The sequence below is a fragment of the Falco naumanni genome, chromosome 5 (assembly GCF_017639655.2).
Source record: "Falco naumanni isolate bFalNau1 chromosome 5, bFalNau1.pat, whole genome shotgun sequence".
Lineage (NCBI taxonomy): Eukaryota > Metazoa > Chordata > Aves > Falconiformes > Falconidae > Falco > Falco naumanni.
This window is the reverse complement of record NC_054058.1, coordinates 72,743,861-72,762,091: the sequence shown is the minus strand read 5'-3', so window position 1 is coordinate 72,762,091 and position 18,231 is coordinate 72,743,861. Positions and strand designations below refer to the sequence as shown.

Genomic DNA, 18,231 nt, shown 5'->3' with positions numbered 1-18,231 from the left:
GGACTTTTGAATGCAGATGGGGTGGGAGGTCTCCTGTTGGCAGGATCACACCACTTCTGAGCGTGCCTTTGAGCAGGAGCACTCTGCATGCTTTACCTCTCCCTTTGCTTTTGCCACTACATTCGCACCAGAAATGGCCAGGACATTGTCTGCTCTGGATTCCCTGCTGGACGTTGCCACATGTGTCAGACAAACTTTAAACATAATAAACTTCAAGATGGAAATGGATTCATTAAACAAAATTTAGAAAAATGTCTTTCCTGACCTGAGGTCTGCAGTGCTGTGGCTCCGTGGCGGAGCCCTCTTTCCCTGCAGCCATACCAGGTCCCCTGTTTCCACTCTTTCTCACTCTGCAGAGCTGCAGGTGGAGGCAGGAGTTTGCATCTTCAGGTGGTTTTGTGAGGTTCGGCTCTTGTGCATGCTTCTGAGGATCAGATAGAGGGTTAGGCAGGGCAGGGAGTAGCTGGTATTTTTTTCTGTGCATTGTATTTTCCAGGCTTGCACTTGGCACGTGCTATAGATTTAGGCTTTCTGTGCCTCTGAAACAGAAGAGTAAGCCGTGGCTGGGGTTACTGCCAGTGTCAATGTCCTGTGCACGCATCGCCACCTCTGAACTAGGGTGGCAGCTGGAGGTGGCGCTGGCAGGGGTCCCACCAGTGGTCCCACACACCATCCCTGGATGCCCTTGCAGGTGCTGCCTTTCCCTCCGGTGCTTCCTGGTGCAGGGAGAGGAGCTGAAAGCTGGCAGAGCTGCAGCCTCTTCTGTCCTGGCCGTTCCTGCCCTCTCGGCCCATCCCCACCTGCTTTCCCAGCCCTCCTGCTTTGCCGCCATCTTCCAGCCCGGCTTCGCGCTGTGTGCCCAGTAGCTAATGCCGCTTTCCCTGGCTCTTTTGCAGTGCCTTTCAGAGAAACCCCCAGCTACACGAAGCGGAGACGGATCCTCGGCGCTGGTGGCCTCTCGTCGCCACGCATGCTGCAGCGCTCGGCCAGCGACAACAACCTGAAGGCAGAGAGCCGGGCGTCGTACTCGCCAGTACCCTCACTCCGCAGCCTGCCCCCGCAGCTGCTGGCGCAGATGCAGGAGGCGGCGGCGGGGACCGGGGCAGGGGACGGCAGCCTGGCGAGCTCCAGCAGCGCCCGCAGCGCCCACAGCCGCTCCCCGTCCCTGCAGCGGGTGCAGGAGGAGAAGGAGGCCGACCTGCCCACGCTCCGGAGGAGCAGCCGTGGCAAGGCCAGGTAAGGGGCCAGTGGGGGGAAGAGCAGGGCCACCTGGTGCCATGGCCGGTGTGTGCCTCAGAAGCCACCCGAGCCCCTGTGTCTGTGTGGGGCCGGGCACCTGTGGGATCCCAGGCGGCGGGTGGGGAGCGGGAAGGCTGGTGCAGCCCGATGAATCCCTGCGTCTCCCAGTTCATGCGGCCCAAGGAGCGGGGCTCGCCAGGGTCTGGAGCAAACACTGAGGGTTTTTTTCCTCGATCTTCTCCCCAGCCCTCAGTCTAATCTTGCATCTCAGAAAAATGGTAAGTACATCGATGCTGCGTTGCACTTGTCGTTGCTATGACAATGAATGCATCTTGAAAACTAATACTTCGAGGTGGCACATTGCAGATAAGCCAACACCTAATGCGTCCCAGCCGACCTGCGGTTATTGCAGTTACTGGTGTTCTGCCCACCGGCCCCATCAGTAGCATTGCTCTGCCCAGCCCCCTGGGCCCGGGAGCAGCTGATGGGTGCAAGGTGGCCTGACTTGTGCGTCGGGTGGTTTCTGTGGCCCATAGGCATGGGAGCAACATGGACCTTACATTCTCCTGCTGCTCCCTGTCTCTTGCTGGCCACATCAATGCGAATGTCGGCTCTGATACTGCTTGCCACTGCTAGTGCCGGCCTTTGGCTGGAAGCCAGGCATGCGCACCCATTCTGATCCAGGAGGATGGTTGTTGCTCCCCTCGGATAGCAGAGGTGCTGCTGAAGAGCCTTGGTGCCCAGGGGTCCCTTTGGTGATGACTGGTGTCAGGCTTTGCTTTCAGAAGTCCTCGTAGTGGAGAGGCAAGACCGACTGCAGCCATGGCTGATGTAGAGCAGTGCCCTCTCAGAAAGGGCTCACGAGAAACTCTGATACCGTGAGGCCAGAGCAGGAGTTTGAAGAGTGTGTGCCAGGTCCGGGTTATAGCTGTGTTCAATGAGGACCAAGAAATGGATTTGAGTTTTGAAGAAGTAGTCTGCTTATGGCAGCTATTTACATTAACTCCTTAGCAGAAACAGCTCTGAGGCCCTTTGAGGCAATCTAAAGAATACAGGGAAAAATAAACATGTCAGTAAATAAAAAATAATGAAAATAAGTGTAAAATAGCTACTAGATGAGAAAAAATGGAACTACTCAAGTACCTGCTAGGTTTCTTAATTAATAGTTTAACTCAGGAGAAGTTGCAGGATGTTTTCTAAACAGCTCAGTGGAGACCTCTGCTCAATGTGCAACTTCAGTACAAAATGCAGCAATATTGGATGTCCCCACAGTGTGACGGGTGATAATATGGAAAACAATCTAATGCTTTGGCCAAAATCAATGATGACACCTCTTGAGTGCTGCACACCAGGCTGGGCACTTCTAGTCAGCTAGAACAGTGTGAGTTGAAGGGTTTTGCAGATGCAGTGAAAATGATCAGAAATGAGGAAAAAACCCCAGCCAAAATCTCTGCTTTGAAGAGAGATTTAGAAGAGCGGGAAGGTTACCTTAGAAACGAGATGAATAGGAGGAAATATGTTAAAAATATTGAAAACACCGAGGGCTTATCAGAGGGAAATAGGGAACCTCTACCTGTTTCATGGCATGAGGAGAAAGGAGTATGCAATAAAATTATTGACAAGCACACTCAAACCCAGTACGGAACAGTGCTTTTTCTCTGCCCTGCAGTTCACTCAGGAATTCACCACTTTGGGAACTTGCTGAAGCCAGAAGCACAGTATGATTATAAAAGCATTAGGACATCGGTGGGGGTAAAAAAAAAATATGGTGGGCTTTTATAATCAATAAGGCTTTGGAAGTACTCTCAAAATTACCTGGAGCACCTGACAGCATGGCAGGAGGAGGGCAGCTGGGGAAGAGTTGAGTCTCACCCAACTGGGCAGTTCCCAGTAAGGGGAGAGCAGGGGCATGGCTGGGCCTGGAGGTGCCAGGGGATTGGGGGTCTGCCATAGGCAGTGGTGCAAGGGGGCTTGCAAAAGTGGGACTGTAGTACTGCTGCAAGAGCCGGTGGTCAGCAGCTGGTGTGCTGCACTGCTGGCTCCAACCTGGGTAGCTGCTGACTCCATGGCCACCTGTTTGCTCCCTGCCAAGTGTGGGAGAGGTGGGATACTGCCGCAGGCTTGGGCTTCTCTCTGACTTGCTGCATAGACCTCCAAAATACCTGGTGAGCCTTTGCGCCTGCGTTGAGTGGCTCTGGGCTGAAGCCAGTGGGAAGGCTGCTTGTCGTGCCATCCTTGCAGCTCAGCAAGCACCTGGTAAGGGCAGGAGAAGACAGCTGCCTCTTCGTCCTACTGCCAAGTGCTGCTAGAGTGTCTGCCCCATTTTCTTCTGTCTCTTGCTTATGTGAACTTTTAAAGGGCTTCTGGAGGTGGCTTAATTATTCCTAGCCATATGCATTTTATAAAATGCATGTAAAAGTGCATTTTGCTCCATTATTTTCAGATACTTGTATATTTTTGCAGGGATAGGAGAATTATGAAGTTCATTACACTGAGTCTGGGGCAAGTGAAAGTCATGTGCACGCAGCCTGCGTGTTCAGAGGCTGGTACACACTGGCAAATTCAGAGCCATCAGGATTGCAAAGAGGTAGGGCCCCCTGCTTGGCCCCCTGCCCTGGCCAGGGAGGCTCCCAGTGAGGCCAGGGAAGGCTGGCAGCTCTGCCAGCCCTTCCCATAGCTGCCCCTGCATCACTGCCACCCTGTGATGGCCAGGGGTGCTGGGTGGGTGCTGCTCTCCAAGTTGCATGGGCTGATGTTCTTTTGAATTGCACAGATGTGTTCACACACTGTTGCTGTTCAGCAGGAAGCTGTCTGCTAGCAAGTGCTTAGAGTAGCTAATTAATAGTGGTGTTTTGTTTGACCCCATATTTCTTTCACATGTTATTTGGCCTTATTGGTCGGTTGGTTCCCAGGGTGTTTGTGTTGCTTTAACAAAGCTTTTATTTACTCTGGGGCTGGGGAAGAGTGGTGCAGTGATCCCTATCTCATCTGAGTAGTCAGATCCCAGGGATGTTTTATTTTCAAAAAAGAAAGGCTTTGCTTTGTGGTAAGTGACAAGGCATCCATAAACATGCAGAGTCCTCTCACATCTTCCCTGAAAAGTCTTGCAGAAAAATTGATTCTGGGTCAGATTCTTATTAGAGTAAATAGCAAGAAAATTTAGTGTCTGCAGTGATGCCCCAAAATTCTTTATTCTGGGAGCAAAAGCTCCCAGCAAAATTCTGATTGTTTTGCAAATATATTCAGGATGGCAAAGAGAATTTAAATGAAAACTAGTTTAGCATTAGTGTTTCATTTTTTCCAGGAATGGTGTGCAGAAGCACCTCACACGCTTGTGGGCTGGCCGGCAGTAGCCTCAGCGCTAATGTTCAGCTCTGCTAACAGCAGGAACAGTTAATTAGCGATGTTGCTTTCACAACTTCAGCTATGCCAGTGGTTCTGGTGGCTGAGTCCTCTCATGGGCTGCAGCTCTCCAACCTCCGTGGAGGATAAGCAGAGGTCCCGAGTAGCTGGGGGAGGCTGAGCGTGGGAGCACAAGTCTGACCCTGGAGCAGGGGTGGCGGGTGCGAGACTGGGGTGGACCATCCCCATGGTGAGGGATGGACTGTGGCTAGGAGACCCTCTCGAGTGGGACAGGCAGGGCTGCAAGGAGCCTGGAGCAAAGGACCTGGGTGATGCTGGAGGTTAATCCACCTTGGCAAAGCTTGGGTGAGCCTTGCATGGGGTGTCCCCAGTTGCGTTTTGGTGGTCAGCTGCCTTTATGCTAATAACCTGCTCCTGGGAGCAAGGTCTGGGGGTGGCTGTTGCTGGTGTAGTTGGCTCTGAACACCCCAGCTGTGTTGTGGATCATCAGGGGTTCCAGGAGGACCAGATGGAAGAGTCTAACCCACAGACCTCTGGCATTGCTCATCCTGCCTGTTCTTGGGAAACCCTGGTGAAGGGCATGCCCCAGTGATTTCCTTGCTCCTTCCTGCCTCTGTCCTTGCCACTAGGAAGTTTTCTAATGTCTGATCCCAGTATTTCTTCCTCTGGTTTGTTACGTCATGTTTACTCTGCATAGGTATGGTGAAGAGCTTGCTCGCTTCCCCCTCGCAGCAGTCCTGTGCATACTGAAGCCTGCTTGGCGTGTTTGCCTCGGTGTCATCTCTTCTGTCAGCTGTTAGCCCCCACTGCCTTGCCCTTCCCAAAGGGCCATCTTCGCCAAGCTCTCGCCGTGGCTTCTCTCCAGGCTCCCACTGTCCCACTCCTTCCCAGCAGTGTGGTGCCCAGAGCAGGCACACAGCAACAGAGGAGTGTGGTAGCAAAATTACGTTGCATGTTTTTCAGGCTGTAGTTTTGATAGCTCATCATATTGCGTTTTATGAAATGGTGTGATGCGTGACTCACATTCAGCATGTGATAGCCTCCACGTTTTTTCCCCCTCAAAACCCACTACATAACCAGTGTTTCCCTATCTGAATCCTTGTGCGGTTGATGATTCCTGCATATATTTAGTACCTTCAGTTCATCAGGATCCATTTAAACCCTGATCCTGTTCTCTGGAGTATTTTACATCCCCTTTGTACCGCCTGTAGATTTGGCAAGGATCTCCTCCGATCCATTGTTCGCTTTGCTAAAGGAGCCACTGACCCAGCTCAGCCTCTTGCACAGCCCCTGGGTACCTCCCGGCTGTGGTGGGGAGGTGGGAGGGTTGCTCTCCCACCCTGTGCTTGGGTGGTCTCGGAGCAGCTGCGGGGCTGCAGGGAGCCCAGCAAAGGCCAAGGTGTGCAGCTGCTGCTCAGCAGCCAGCTCCTCTCGCTGTCTGTCCTTGACAAATCCTTTCTGACTGTTACCACATTGCTTCCTTCTAGGCAAGTACACACACTTTGACTTGTTATTTGTTCCAGTGTTTTTTCCCAAGAAGTGAAGTCACTGTATGTCTTTAGCGTTTCTTTTTCCCCTTTCTGACCATTTTCTATTTTCCACTCTTTTGGACACAGACTTTAACATGAGTCTTCAAAGACGACCTTAGGTGTTCTTAGATTGCTTTAATCTGTTCTTAAACTTCCTTCCAGATGTGTAGTCAGGCACACCCAGATATTCTTAATTAATTCCTGCTTCTGGTTTCCCAGTAGGATCTTAACTCTCTGCCTCTGAAATCTCACAGTTGATCTCTCATTTAAAGACAAATATTAAGCACATTGGTCTTTTTAGTTGAAAAAGACCATTGAAAGCTTTCCCTCTCTGCAGTTAGCCAAAGGAATACCAACAATTACCAGCAATTCCTGGCATCTTTTTCTTGCTGTCAGTACATTTACAGAATGGATACATGTTTCTCTCCAGGGTGGCATTTCCTCTCATGCTTGTGCTGTCCACATATTTGCTTCTGTTGGCTTGTGCTTTTCCTTCACATCTGTCCATAGCAATCATTCCTGTTTTCCAGTTCATGTAGTGTGTTTGAAGTCAATGATTGTCTTATGATTTAGCTGGCTTCTTACTTAACTGCTTGTGCATCCTCCATGTTGGGATAGGTCTGAGATCTGTTTTCCTTTGCCTTCCCCATCACGGGATCATGTAATAGCCTGATTTAAAAGGGACCTCTGGAGGCAATCTGTCCCACCCTGGACTGACCTTGCATGAAACCTTGCCTCCAGTATTCAAGAACATATAGAAATTGACCTTAAAATGCACTTCTCACGTTTTGCTGGTTTTTCTTGCTTTCTTCCTAAGAAGTGCCAAACACTTACCATTTCATGATCATCCCTGCCAACATTATCAAAGCACTAGAAGAGCTTCTATGGCTGTTTGCTGCACCTTCTCTATAAAAATAAATTATCAGAAATATGGTCGAAGAACTTGCTGGACGGTCAGTGTCCTGATCCTTCCCCAGAAGATCTCTGGATGAATGCATTTTATTATCATCCCTAAGTCCCATAAGCTAGCATCACAGGGTCATAGCGTAAGACACTGCGCTGGATCAGAATGGATAGCTGCCAAGGCTGGTATCTTGGCTCATGCTGGCCCCAGCACATGCCTAAAGAGCAGGACACGTGCAGAGGAAACCAGGGATTATCCTCCCCACTCTCTGAAATACCTGCTCCTTTGGTTCCATCCATGAGCATCTCTGCAATAGGGAATGTGAATCGCTGGTGCGTGGCTGGCTGGTAGAGTCCTGTTCAGACAGATACTCTCCATAAAAACTGCACTGAGCTCAGTGCTCTTCAGCTGCAAGTAAATACAGAGAGCATCCTTTTCTAGTGTCTCCCCTGAAGATTCTTGGCACTTTGCCACCTTGAACAAACATCCATCTTCTGAAATTGCTAAAACTGCAGCTATTGCATCAACTGGAACCTGGGGACTTTATTTCTAATATTCTTGACCTCTCCTTGGGGGGTTTAATAGAATAAATGCCTTTTCCCAATCTCTCTTTTTTATTATTACTTTTAACAATATTAACTGATTCACTATTCCCAAGCCCTTTTATTTCTCAACAATGTGAATGAGATCTTTGCCCTAAGTACGAAGTCACTGGTTTATTTATTTATTTATTAAAAGCCTTAGATTATTTGTTTTATCTTCCTGGCTTTTGAAAGGGTTAGATCCATTTGATTTGTTCTACCTGCATCAGGGATTTGAGAAGAAATTGCCACAATTTGTTTCATTCTCTGCTCTGTGCCTCTGTTTTCAGCTTGGCATCGGCTGTTGATTTGAGTCTCCTCTGCATCTCGGCTGTAGCCTCAGTCCCTCTATAGCAGCGCCTCAAAAATAAATCCTGGGGGGGGTGGGGGGGTGGTGAGGGAACCTTGAAGGTGAGTGATGCAAGGGCCACCCACTTCTCTGGATGCTTCCGGGGTCACCAGGCTGCTTACGGTCCTTCTGCAGTCCAACTGACAGCGGCGCAGCAATGCCAGTGCCATGCCCAGCGCTTTGGGTATCAGGTTTTGGTTTAGGGTGGTACAGTGAAGAGCAGGGGATCTCTTGCTCCTAAGTGTGGTATTGTGCTCCAAGACAACTCCACAAGTGAGCAACAGTGCCTGGCAGGCTCTGAGACCTGCCTTGTGCCCAGGGCTTGCCTGGCAGTCTCAGGATCACTGTCCTGCTGGACCCTCGTCCTTGTCCCCCAGGACTATGTCCCTGTCTGGGGGGTCTGTGCCTACCCTTGCCCCGGGCCCCCAGCTCCCTGGCCCTTGCAGGGTGGCTGCTCCTGGCAGGGCCTCGCTGCAGAGCCGGTGTGCACCCCGCTGCCATCTATCCGCTGCAGGAGGGATCCGTGCTTTGGCAGAACATCTTCTCAGGACCATCTCACCTTAAACATGTGAGTAACCGCCCACACCACAAATCATCTGAGATGTGCTGCTCCCCTTCGTGCACACCAAAACACGCTTGAAGTAACTAGGACAAATGCCTTTTAAGTTTTGATAAACCAAAAGGGGATCTGAGCAATATTCAAGTGAGATTACCTCCCTGCCAGGTGTGTTTGTCTCTGTAATAGCTTTTTCTGTGTGCCTCAAAGTTCCCATAAGAATATATGCTGCCAATTTGGGATACCAGTGAAGCTTCAGGAATATTTATTTTAGTGAAATTAAAGTGGGACTGGATCAGATGAGTGGAGATGCCCAGCTCAGAGCTTTCCTTTGCTGGGGTGCAGGTGCCAGCCCTGCACCTGCAGGACCTGCAACCCCAGGACTGAAGGGCCACCCCTCGTGATGGTAGTCCCAGCTTTTGGCCAGGGCATTCTTACCAATTACGCACAGAAAGGTGCAGCGGTTCAGAGAGCGCACAATGCGTGCGGTTCTTATCATAAATATAACTCACCACTCGAGTAAATAGCAGAGCATTTTGACAGGCTTGTGTGTGTTCTCCTGATTAAAACATTTGATTTTGTGTCTGATAACTGTACTGCAGGATTTCTGAAGTGTGGCAGAGTTTGCAGGATGCTCCTGGAGAGCTGTTTTTTTCAGGGTGAACTGGAGCACCTGGCAGTGGAGGAAGGTCCTGCCTCGACGGTAGAGTGAGGAGACGTGACAGGCTAGCATTAAATCTGATCTGGCATATGGAAGAGGAGATTAGATGCGGGATGATTGAGGCAGTGTTTGGGAAGGTTTGGTGGAGTCTGGGGAGTTGAAATTTGAATGGGTGACGTGATTTGGAGCTGCTGTGAAGACAAACCCCGAAGCCTGGGGGTGTAGGAATGGGAGGGCTGCCAGAGCCTGGTGGTGGGGTGGCTCTTTGGTGGGGAAGGGCTTAGCGGTGAGAGCCCCGTGGTTGTCCATCCCAGGCCAGGAGCTCTAGGGGGTGGCTTGGACACCATCGGTGATCCCCTGGGGACTGCTGCCTCCAGAGTGCATCGAAGGGGGGATGCACTGCCTGTGCACAGAAATAGCTGTTGTTCAGAAAACGTGGAGTAGTGAATGACGACAGCTTTGTTGGGCTCAGCATCCTGAGGAAGGAGTGACACTGAAAACGCTTGCTGTGCCAACTTCAGAAGGAGAGCTTCAGAAAGGTAACAGAAATTCATCAGGAAGGCCTGAAAAATTAAAAACAGTTAACGACAACCATAAGGGCAATATGGGAAGCACTGGGTGATCCAGGCAGAGCTGCACAAGGTAGGACCTTTGGAAGAGGAGATCATCAATAAGGCCACAGAGCTGGTCTAGGAGACTGTCCGAGGGTAAAGGGGCCACTGGGAATGGGGATCTGGGTTTGGGGGAGGCATCATGAGCCGCCAAGAGCAAAGCGAAGCTGTCTTCCAGGGGAGGAATTTGCCTGGGTGCTGGTGGTATCTGGTATCTTTGGCCAAGGTGAGGTCCTAGTGCAAGAGGCAGTACAGTGCCTCGAAGGAGAATTCCTTTCCTGCCCTCTCCCCCTGAGCTCCCAGGGCAAACAGGGGTTTGGGATGAGAAACCGTGTCACCCTGGGCAGAGCACTGTGATGGCAAGTGTCAACGGGGTTATATGACATATTTATGTTTAGCAGGTGCTGGCTGCACAGGGGTAGAAAGGTTTAAACTGTAATGGGATTTTTTTAGCAGGGGATTTCAGTTTCACCAGTCCAAAACACTAAAACTTTATATATAAATGTTACGATGAACTTCATCTAAAGAGAAAAGAAATTACCCACATTAAAAATGACTGCTGCAATGACAATATAGCAAAACTGCTGTTGTTTAAGTCCAGCTGACAGCCTTCTGGGGCAGCACGCCAGTCCCTACTTTTACCCAAGCTGGAGGCTGCTCTTGGTGTTTTCTCCTGGCTCCTGCCCTGCAGTGGGCTTGCTGGGAGGCAGAGCCACTGTCCCCAGGGCTGGCAGGCGGCAGGCAGCCTGTGACTGGGCAGCAGTTCCCTGTGTCTTCCAGAATCCTGATTCAGGACAGCCTGGGGCTCTGGGGCCCCTGCAAAGCCTCCAGAGCTGGTCTTGGTGGCTCCCTCACTCCTCATCTTTGCATTGCTGGTCCCCAGCTTAGTTATTTTGTACTAGAAGAAACTGCGAGACTTCAAAGGGCGATGGAGTTTGTTGATAAATACAGGCAGTGTGTACTGCAAGGAGGAAATTCAGACAGCTTCTATATTTTGTTGGATTTTAAATTAACTGCAATCCCACAGGCTTCCTTGTCAGCGCCGCCATGAAAAATCTCTGCTTTTTTATGAGGACTCACTCATTAAAATACAGAACAAAGCATCAGAATGTTTAAAATGAGATGGAAAATTATGTCAGTGAAATGACGATGCTATTCTGCTGCTGGGTTGGACACTTACCTGGCTGGAGCGTGCAGCCCTGCTTGCCCGGCCGAGCAGAGGACACGAGCAGCAGTGCCCCGGGGCAGTCAGCAGTGCTGCCCAGGAGGGTCTGCCAGCGGAGCAGTGACGGGCTGGGGGCGGCCAGGGCTTGGCTGGGTTTGTCTGGAGAAAGGAAAGCATCAGTGAAATTGGGAGGCAATGTTTAAAGCTACTGGAAGGAAACATGATTTCCTTCACACCCAGCTGCGCCATGCAACTCCTGTGGCTTCATTTCTCACAATTTGTACTTTGTTGTGATCTGTGCTTGTGATTGATATTTGTCATGTGACATCAGCTTGCTGGGGAGGGGGATGTTTTCTCAGGACCGGCTTGCCCCCACGGGTGCCTGTGGGGTGTCCAGCCACCCCTCATCAGGGGGTACGCGGTAGGGTCTGGGCAGAGGCGGCCGCATCGTTGCCCATGCTAGTCCACAGGCTGGTGAATCCCATGGGTGTCGTGGCTGTGCCAGAGGACTGCTGGCATCCTTCCCGGTGCACCGCTCCCAGTGCATTGCTGTGATGTTGCTCTCCCAGAAGAGCTTTTCAATCTACAAAATATTTCTGCTTGGGGCTCTTTCTTTCCTCTTTCAGTTTTTTTTGTTCGTCTTTAAGGGGTGCCTGCCTGCAGCAGCAGGGTCTCAGTGTGAGTTTCTCATCCTTCGCTTGCCGTTCGTGTGTCCTGTTAACAGAACAGCCCCTGCTGCTGTCCCCATGCCCATTGGGAGCACCTGGTTGTTCCTCTGCCCCATGCAGGTTTGCAGAGGGGGTGTTCTCAGAAGACCTGGGGTGAGTTTTGGCATCGACATGTGTTCTGGGCAGGATGTGAGTGACTGCATGGCTCGGAGCAACAGGCCGGGAGTGAAGGCAGTGCCTGGTGTGTGGATGAGTATTGTGAGGCTCTGCCGGCGCGAGCAGCCCGCACCTCCTCACCAGGGACCCGAAGAAAAGAGCGTGATGCAAAGCAGTTCAAGCAGGTGGGCTATGGTGTCCCGAGAGAAGGTTTGCCAGTAAAGAAACTGCATTGCAGTAGACAGTCAGACAGCATGGCTGTCTTCTCTGATGTGGTGCCCCAGTGTGTGCTGGGCTGGTTTCAGCAATATATTTTCTGGAGAGTGATGTATCACAATTCTCATCTTGTGGCTATCTACATGTTCTCTGTGCATCCAGCTGCTTTTTCCAAATATGTTAGTAAAACACTTCTTTCCTCCTCTCCAGCATCATCCAGCTGTGATCTCAGTGTTTCACACAGGGGAGTGAGTCAGTGCTCTTGACTTTAGTCCGTGAGTTATTGGAGATGGCAGTATCACCGTGCTTTGCTGTCTCTGAGGAGTGTAGGTGATGTCCATCAGCCCTGCTGCGGTAACTTCTCTCCTTCATCTTCAGCTTCCTGCTGCCTGTCTCTGTGTTGCCCACCACCCTTCGCATTGTCTCTGTGCCATCTCAGCAGTGTGTTTCTCCGTGCTCCGCTTGCAGCCGCTGCCTGACGTGCCTGTGTGAGTGCCAGGCAGGAGCTGAGGTGTCATCGAAGCCACCTCAGGGAGGCTTTGCTCACTGTGCAGGTGCTGCCAGAAATTAAACAGGCAGTTTGGCAACGTAAGAGACAACAGCATTGCGAGTAACAGCAAAAATATCCCAGTGTCTTTGTATCCATAAGTGGCACAGTCTAGTCTGAAGATTGTGAGCATTATTGGGCAACCTGCATTGTAACAGATCTGTGTAGGGTTAAGGCAGAAACGAATACTGTGAATTAGTGTGGGCCTGGAGATGCTCTTTTGTATGGAGGGATGTTGGAAAGAATGGGATAAACAAGGAGGTGATTTAATGTAACTGTTTGTTTGGAGGAAACATAAAACCCGTTGTCTGTTCTGAGCAGGGTGGAGGCACCCATTCGTAGTGATGCCCTCCCCATAGTGATTCACTTGCATTTCTCACAGGGTTGCTGTTTCTGTAAATGCAAGCAGATACACATTTATTTATAGATGATAGATGAGCAAGCAGGGAGAGTGGTGGCTGGTCAATACTGACTGCGCTTCTCAGCAGGGAGCGTGCTCGGCTCTGGAGATACCGCAGAGCTGGCTGCCCTGGCAAGGCACAAGGATACTGTGGTGCAGGGAATCGGTAGGTAATTTCAGTTTTGCCAGTCCAGAGTATTTAAAATTGACATTGGCTGCAGGGCTGACTCACAGCAAAAAGAAGCCAGGACTGAGCAATGGAGTGTTGAACTGTAAAGGAAGTCATTTACTGCCCATCAGGTAATGAGCCAGGGGAGCTCCCTGTGCAGGCACAGCATGTGCCCAGCACCCAGGGAGATGCAGATGCTTCTGGCCAAGGCACGAGTTATACTGCTTACCGGAGTTACGGCAGCAGTATTACAGCTCCTGTCAGGTGTGGGAATTTCTAAGTAGGAGTAGAAAACTTCCTGTGTAGGGGCAGGTTATCCCTGGCTTGCTACTACAGGTTTTTATACCTCCTGCCTTCTGAATTAACTCTGCCTCCCGCTGGTGGTTGTGCAGGGTGGACTTCAGTTCTGAATCCAAATTGCCATTTCTACAGTTATACTGTTGTTTTGCCGTAACCTGTCTTGGCTACATAGGACGGTGCATGGCAGAGGTGGTGGTCCTTCGCTCTGTGGCTGTGCCAGCAGCAGGGCTGGGCTGGTAGCACTACCCTGCAGTCCTGAGGCACTGGTCCTTTTCTGGGAAAGCACCTGTCCCCTCAGACAGCTTTTCAGCAGGCTCAGTGCTGAGTCCTCCTGAAGCTTGGTGCAGCAACGTGAGCTGTCCAGCATTGGTATCTGCCAGCAAACACTGCTCTGGTCCAGTAAGAGAGTGGCTGGCCACTGGGAGGTGACTTACGCTCTGGCAGGCAAAGATGGTTCCAGCGTGCTTAAACTCAGCTGTGTGTACCAAAGTTCAGAAGGTGTCTGTATGCTTGTCAGCGTGCTGTTGTTTTGATTTGCTTCATCTGATGTTGCAGGAGTGATGCTCACCCTCAGCACAACTGTCTGTGTCGCCCAAGGCTCAGAGCAAGAAAGAGACGCCAGTGCCAGGGGGTTTTCCTGAGCACAGGAGGGACTGCAATAACCCCGACATGACGTACCCCAGTGTGAGCTGCCTGCACCCTGCATGCTGTGCCAGATGGAGAGGAGAAGGCAGTGCTTGTGACACCCTGTTCAGTGGGGATTTTGGCTCTAGGACAGCTTTTGATTTTGTTTCAAGATGGCCAGCTCTGAAATACACACTAAACCTGGAAGGCTGGTCCATAATCCCAGTTTCTACCTGCTTCTCCCAAACAAGCATCCTAATGCAAGACCAGAATGATTAAGCACCTCCTCTTTTGTAGGCTCATTTTGGCATTATAATTCTTGTCTTCCTGCCTAGAGAGTGGCCCTGGTTTGGCAGGAGTTTGGCCGTGGTTTGAACTGTGAAAGCTCTTAGATGAGATGCTATTTTGGGAGGATCATTAGGCTACACCTCCAGGACATAAGGCTGCAGCTTCCCTGAACTGCCTGCTGCTTCATGGCATGCATGGTCATCTGCTTTCCATCCCAGTGAGGGCTGGGCACGAGCTCTGGCATTGCTGCACCCATACTTCTGGGGCATGTCTGTGCCTCTGTGGGAAATTCAACCAGGTAGGCTCACAGGAGGGACCAGGCACCCAAGAGTGGTAAAGAGGCACCCCGGTTATGAGGCTGGGCTTCAGCTCAAAATATCTGATATTTTAAGAATTTTATGTCTTGGTTTAATATGGCTCATAACCGGCACAGAGAAGTCTCCCTGTAAGACTGCCAAAGGCTTTGAGGACCCCTGGAGCTTTCTGGTGTGAGCCATATGGAATGACCCTGCACTGAAGCAATGAACTTATCATCATTGCCATTTCAATGATGCGGTATTTATTACACATTTTTATAAAGCTCCCTAGCTATGCTATCTGCACCCCAAATAAGACCACGCTTTATGGCTTGGCATGAAATTGCTAATATTGCCTGGAATTCAGCACTGCTGACACTGGGTAGCAATCTCAGCTGTTGTAAAGTGGTGTTGTTTCCCATTTATGGAGCTATTACTTTACGGTGGGTAGAAGTCTCGCCAGTGGCATTTACTGAGCTAGACTGCTCGTGAAGAATTTTTTAGCTGGTTTTAATCTTTCTGTTCAAATATCTTCCAGTCTGAGATTTCCCAGGTTTTTCATTGCTTCTGGCTCAGTTTCAGTTAAAATAGAAGAGAATTTTTTAAATGAGGCAAGGTGAAGGAATAATGGTTGCAATATATTCTTTGTGTAGACATGATACTTTTTTTTTAAAAAAAGTGTGATAGAGATCTAATATTTTACTTGGATGTTAGCAGTGAAGGAAATAGGTGACAGTTAGCGCTTCAGACAAGATGAATTCTGGTTTTGCATGGTAGCAGGGATTAGAAAAATCAGGGTTTGTATTTGTGTATCTATTTATAAATAGCAGTTCACTAAATCCGGGTCCCATAAATGCTGTTGTGGTCTAGGTAATATCTCTACAGAGAGGTTTACCTTGGCTTCACTTCCCCTCTCCTGCAGTCACTTACTGATCCTTGCCCCAACATAACTACATGGATGCCAATAGGGTGTGTAGATGAGAAAGCCAAGTGCAGGTCCCCGTCTCCCTGGTGTGCTGTGAGTAGGCCATGTACATTCATACCTTTGACTGCACCAAGCACTTGAGCTGGTGGTGACACTTCTTGCACAGGACCTGAAATAGACCCTAAAATTCACAGCCCGTATAAATACCTTCCTTAGAGCAGGGTGGGGAGTCCTTTCCTGCAGCATTTCACTCGCGTTTCTCGTAGCTTAGCTGTCCATGTCACTGTGAAGAAGATGCTAGATGAGTAACCAGGCAGAGATGGTTTGATGGACGCTGGAGAGGCCACCTCGGGTGCTCGGGTGTCCCTTTCAAGGTGCGTGCTGCTGTTCCTGGGGCACGCCACGGAGCCAGCCCTGGCGAGGCACTGGCATAGCTGTGACACAGGTGGCTGGCAGATGCAAGCAGTTCGGCACATTTTTTCCCTCCATGCCAGGGCTCACATTGGGTTCTGCAATGCTGGACTGGGAGAGAGATGGCTGCAGGGTGTGCGGCCCAAGGTGTGGATGTGCAGAGGTGCCAGGGCAGGTTTTTTAAAAGCCGTTGACTTTAGCTTGCGCTCTCCTTTGAGGAGTGCCTGTTTAGGACATTGCTGTTGTTCATACGTCAGTGCTCTGTGCAACGGTGAGAGCAAGCGCTGTGCACAAACCCAGTGTGGAGCTGAGCATTTGGCTTGCAAATGGCAGCAGAAACCTGAGGTTTGAATGGTTTCTTGCCTCCCACCTCTGCACTGCAGAGCTCTGGTCAGATCCTGCCCCACCTGATGAGCAGATGAGTTGAGGTGGCCATGGACAGTGTTGCCTTTTGAGCTGCATTTGCCCAGAAGTGTGATAAGACATTTGTGCCAAATGTGTTACGTCCTCCTTCATGCTGCCTTCTGCATGGTCTTTCAAACATCCAGGATCACTGGAGCAAAACAGCTCATGTTCAATCTGGAATCCTCGACACCGTGCCAGTTTTCTGTGCTAAGCCTTTCTGAACGAACACAGAAGACACAGTGGTGTCTGCCCTCCTTATTGCAAGCCATCACCTTCTCAGACTCTGTTTGGGGTTCCCATAATCGTAAAATTACCCCTTGTACCTGTTGGGAAAATGTTTTTTGCATCATTTGTGCCTGTGGGCAGTTTTGGGTCCCATTCTGGCGCTTTGGTGCTGTGGGTATTATTGAAGTAGGCTGTTGCCCATATATATTTTCCCCTCCATAGAACAGACACAGTTGTACTTTCTGCTCTCAAAGCAATATAGTTTTCTTCCCTGACTTGATAACTTCATTAAAAATATGTGCTACTGGTCCGCTGTTGTCGTGCACCGTTTCCTTTAGAAATCTGAGATGAGGATCAGCCAGGGTCCTGCCTGAACACAACAAATGCTCTGGGGTTTGTTTGCCTGCACTTCCTCTGTGTTATTTCCATAGTCTAATCTCCATTAGCCAGTCAACTTTTGCATTACGTTGTTGTCAAAAACCAAGGCAAAGCATTAATTTCATTTTTAGACTATCTTTATAGCACTCTCACCCCATAGCACCTCACCTCTTTTGTCTGTGTTCTTTTTTTCTTGCCTGAAGAGTTTTTCCCCATTTCCTTTAATTTCCTTTCAATGTTTTCCAACTGCTGCTGTTACACAATCCTCACATTTTCACTGCCTCTCACATGAGAGTCTTTGCAGAATTTTAACTTCTTATTTATGAACCCTCCTGCTCCCAAATTTGTGCATCTATTTAAAAGAAAGAGACCTAAACCCCCCTCCCAGCAGTGAGTTATGCACGTGGGTGCACTAAGTCACTTGGGGTCTCAGACTGGAGTCTTCCAGCAAGAAGGAAGCTGCAGGTGGGTATATCCGTTGATTTAGGAAGGGATTAAAAATGCTTTCTTTAGGCACAGACCGATGTGGGTGATCCAGCTGATGTTTGGGGTTTTTTCCTGGAAGAAGCTGATACTGGTCGCTACCAGGCTTCAAAGGAGTGGTAAGCTGGTGGGCACTGGGAGCCTGTGCTTCTGTCTTTGAACAGCTGAGTGGGCTGTGAAATGATTTTACATACAGAAGGATCACCTGAATCTTGTGCTGAGAATGAAGACGGCTTTGAGTTTCTCCTTAGCGAGAAAGAAAGCTCTAGGTTAAACTGTGGTGGCACATCAAGCCAAGCATGCCTTGTAAGGAACAGCAAGCATGAGCAGCATGGTTTCTGCACAGAGCAATGGTTGAACATCCCTGACTTTTGTGTCCTGATGTGCTGTCTGTATTTTCAAAAGGAATTTGGAGACACATTGGAAGGGAAATAAAAGAACTGCTGCTGTTCTAGTCCCACTGTGTGATAGACGGCCAGCACAGGGATGTCAGGGATGCCGTGCTCTAGCCAGGAAGCAGCATCTGAAGGCGTTTTCTGTGGTCTGTTAGGGGAAGGTTAGATCAAGTGACTGGAATGTTCTCACCTGAAATTTTAGGAGCCATTTTTAGCCTTCATGTCACCTTAGGTTCTCTGCTTCCTCTGGTATGGCTTCTCTGGAACCCCTTGTTACTGAAACCTGTGCATGTGAGAAGTTCCCAGTGTGGGACTGGCTTTTTCTTGCCCGACATGCTGGCATCGTGTCTTTTCTTCTAGGTCATCTCTCGCCACTGAAGCTCTCCA

The 18,231-nt window shown here is 49.9% G+C and overlaps 1 protein-coding gene across 1 annotated transcript in view; it reads left to right on the top strand.

The window, feature by feature from the left end:
* The window catches only part of SHANK3 (SH3 and multiple ankyrin repeat domains 3), a 362,955-nt gene that overhangs the window by 118,991 nt on the left and 225,733 nt on the right, over positions 1-18,231 (top strand). Inside the window, exons 11-12 of the mRNA XM_040596580.1 lie at positions 897-1,236; positions 3,389-3,495. Coding sequence (XP_040452514.1) covers positions 897-1,236; positions 3,389-3,495 — 447 coding nt within the window. The remainder of the gene's footprint in view (positions 1-896; positions 1,237-3,388; positions 3,496-18,231) is intronic.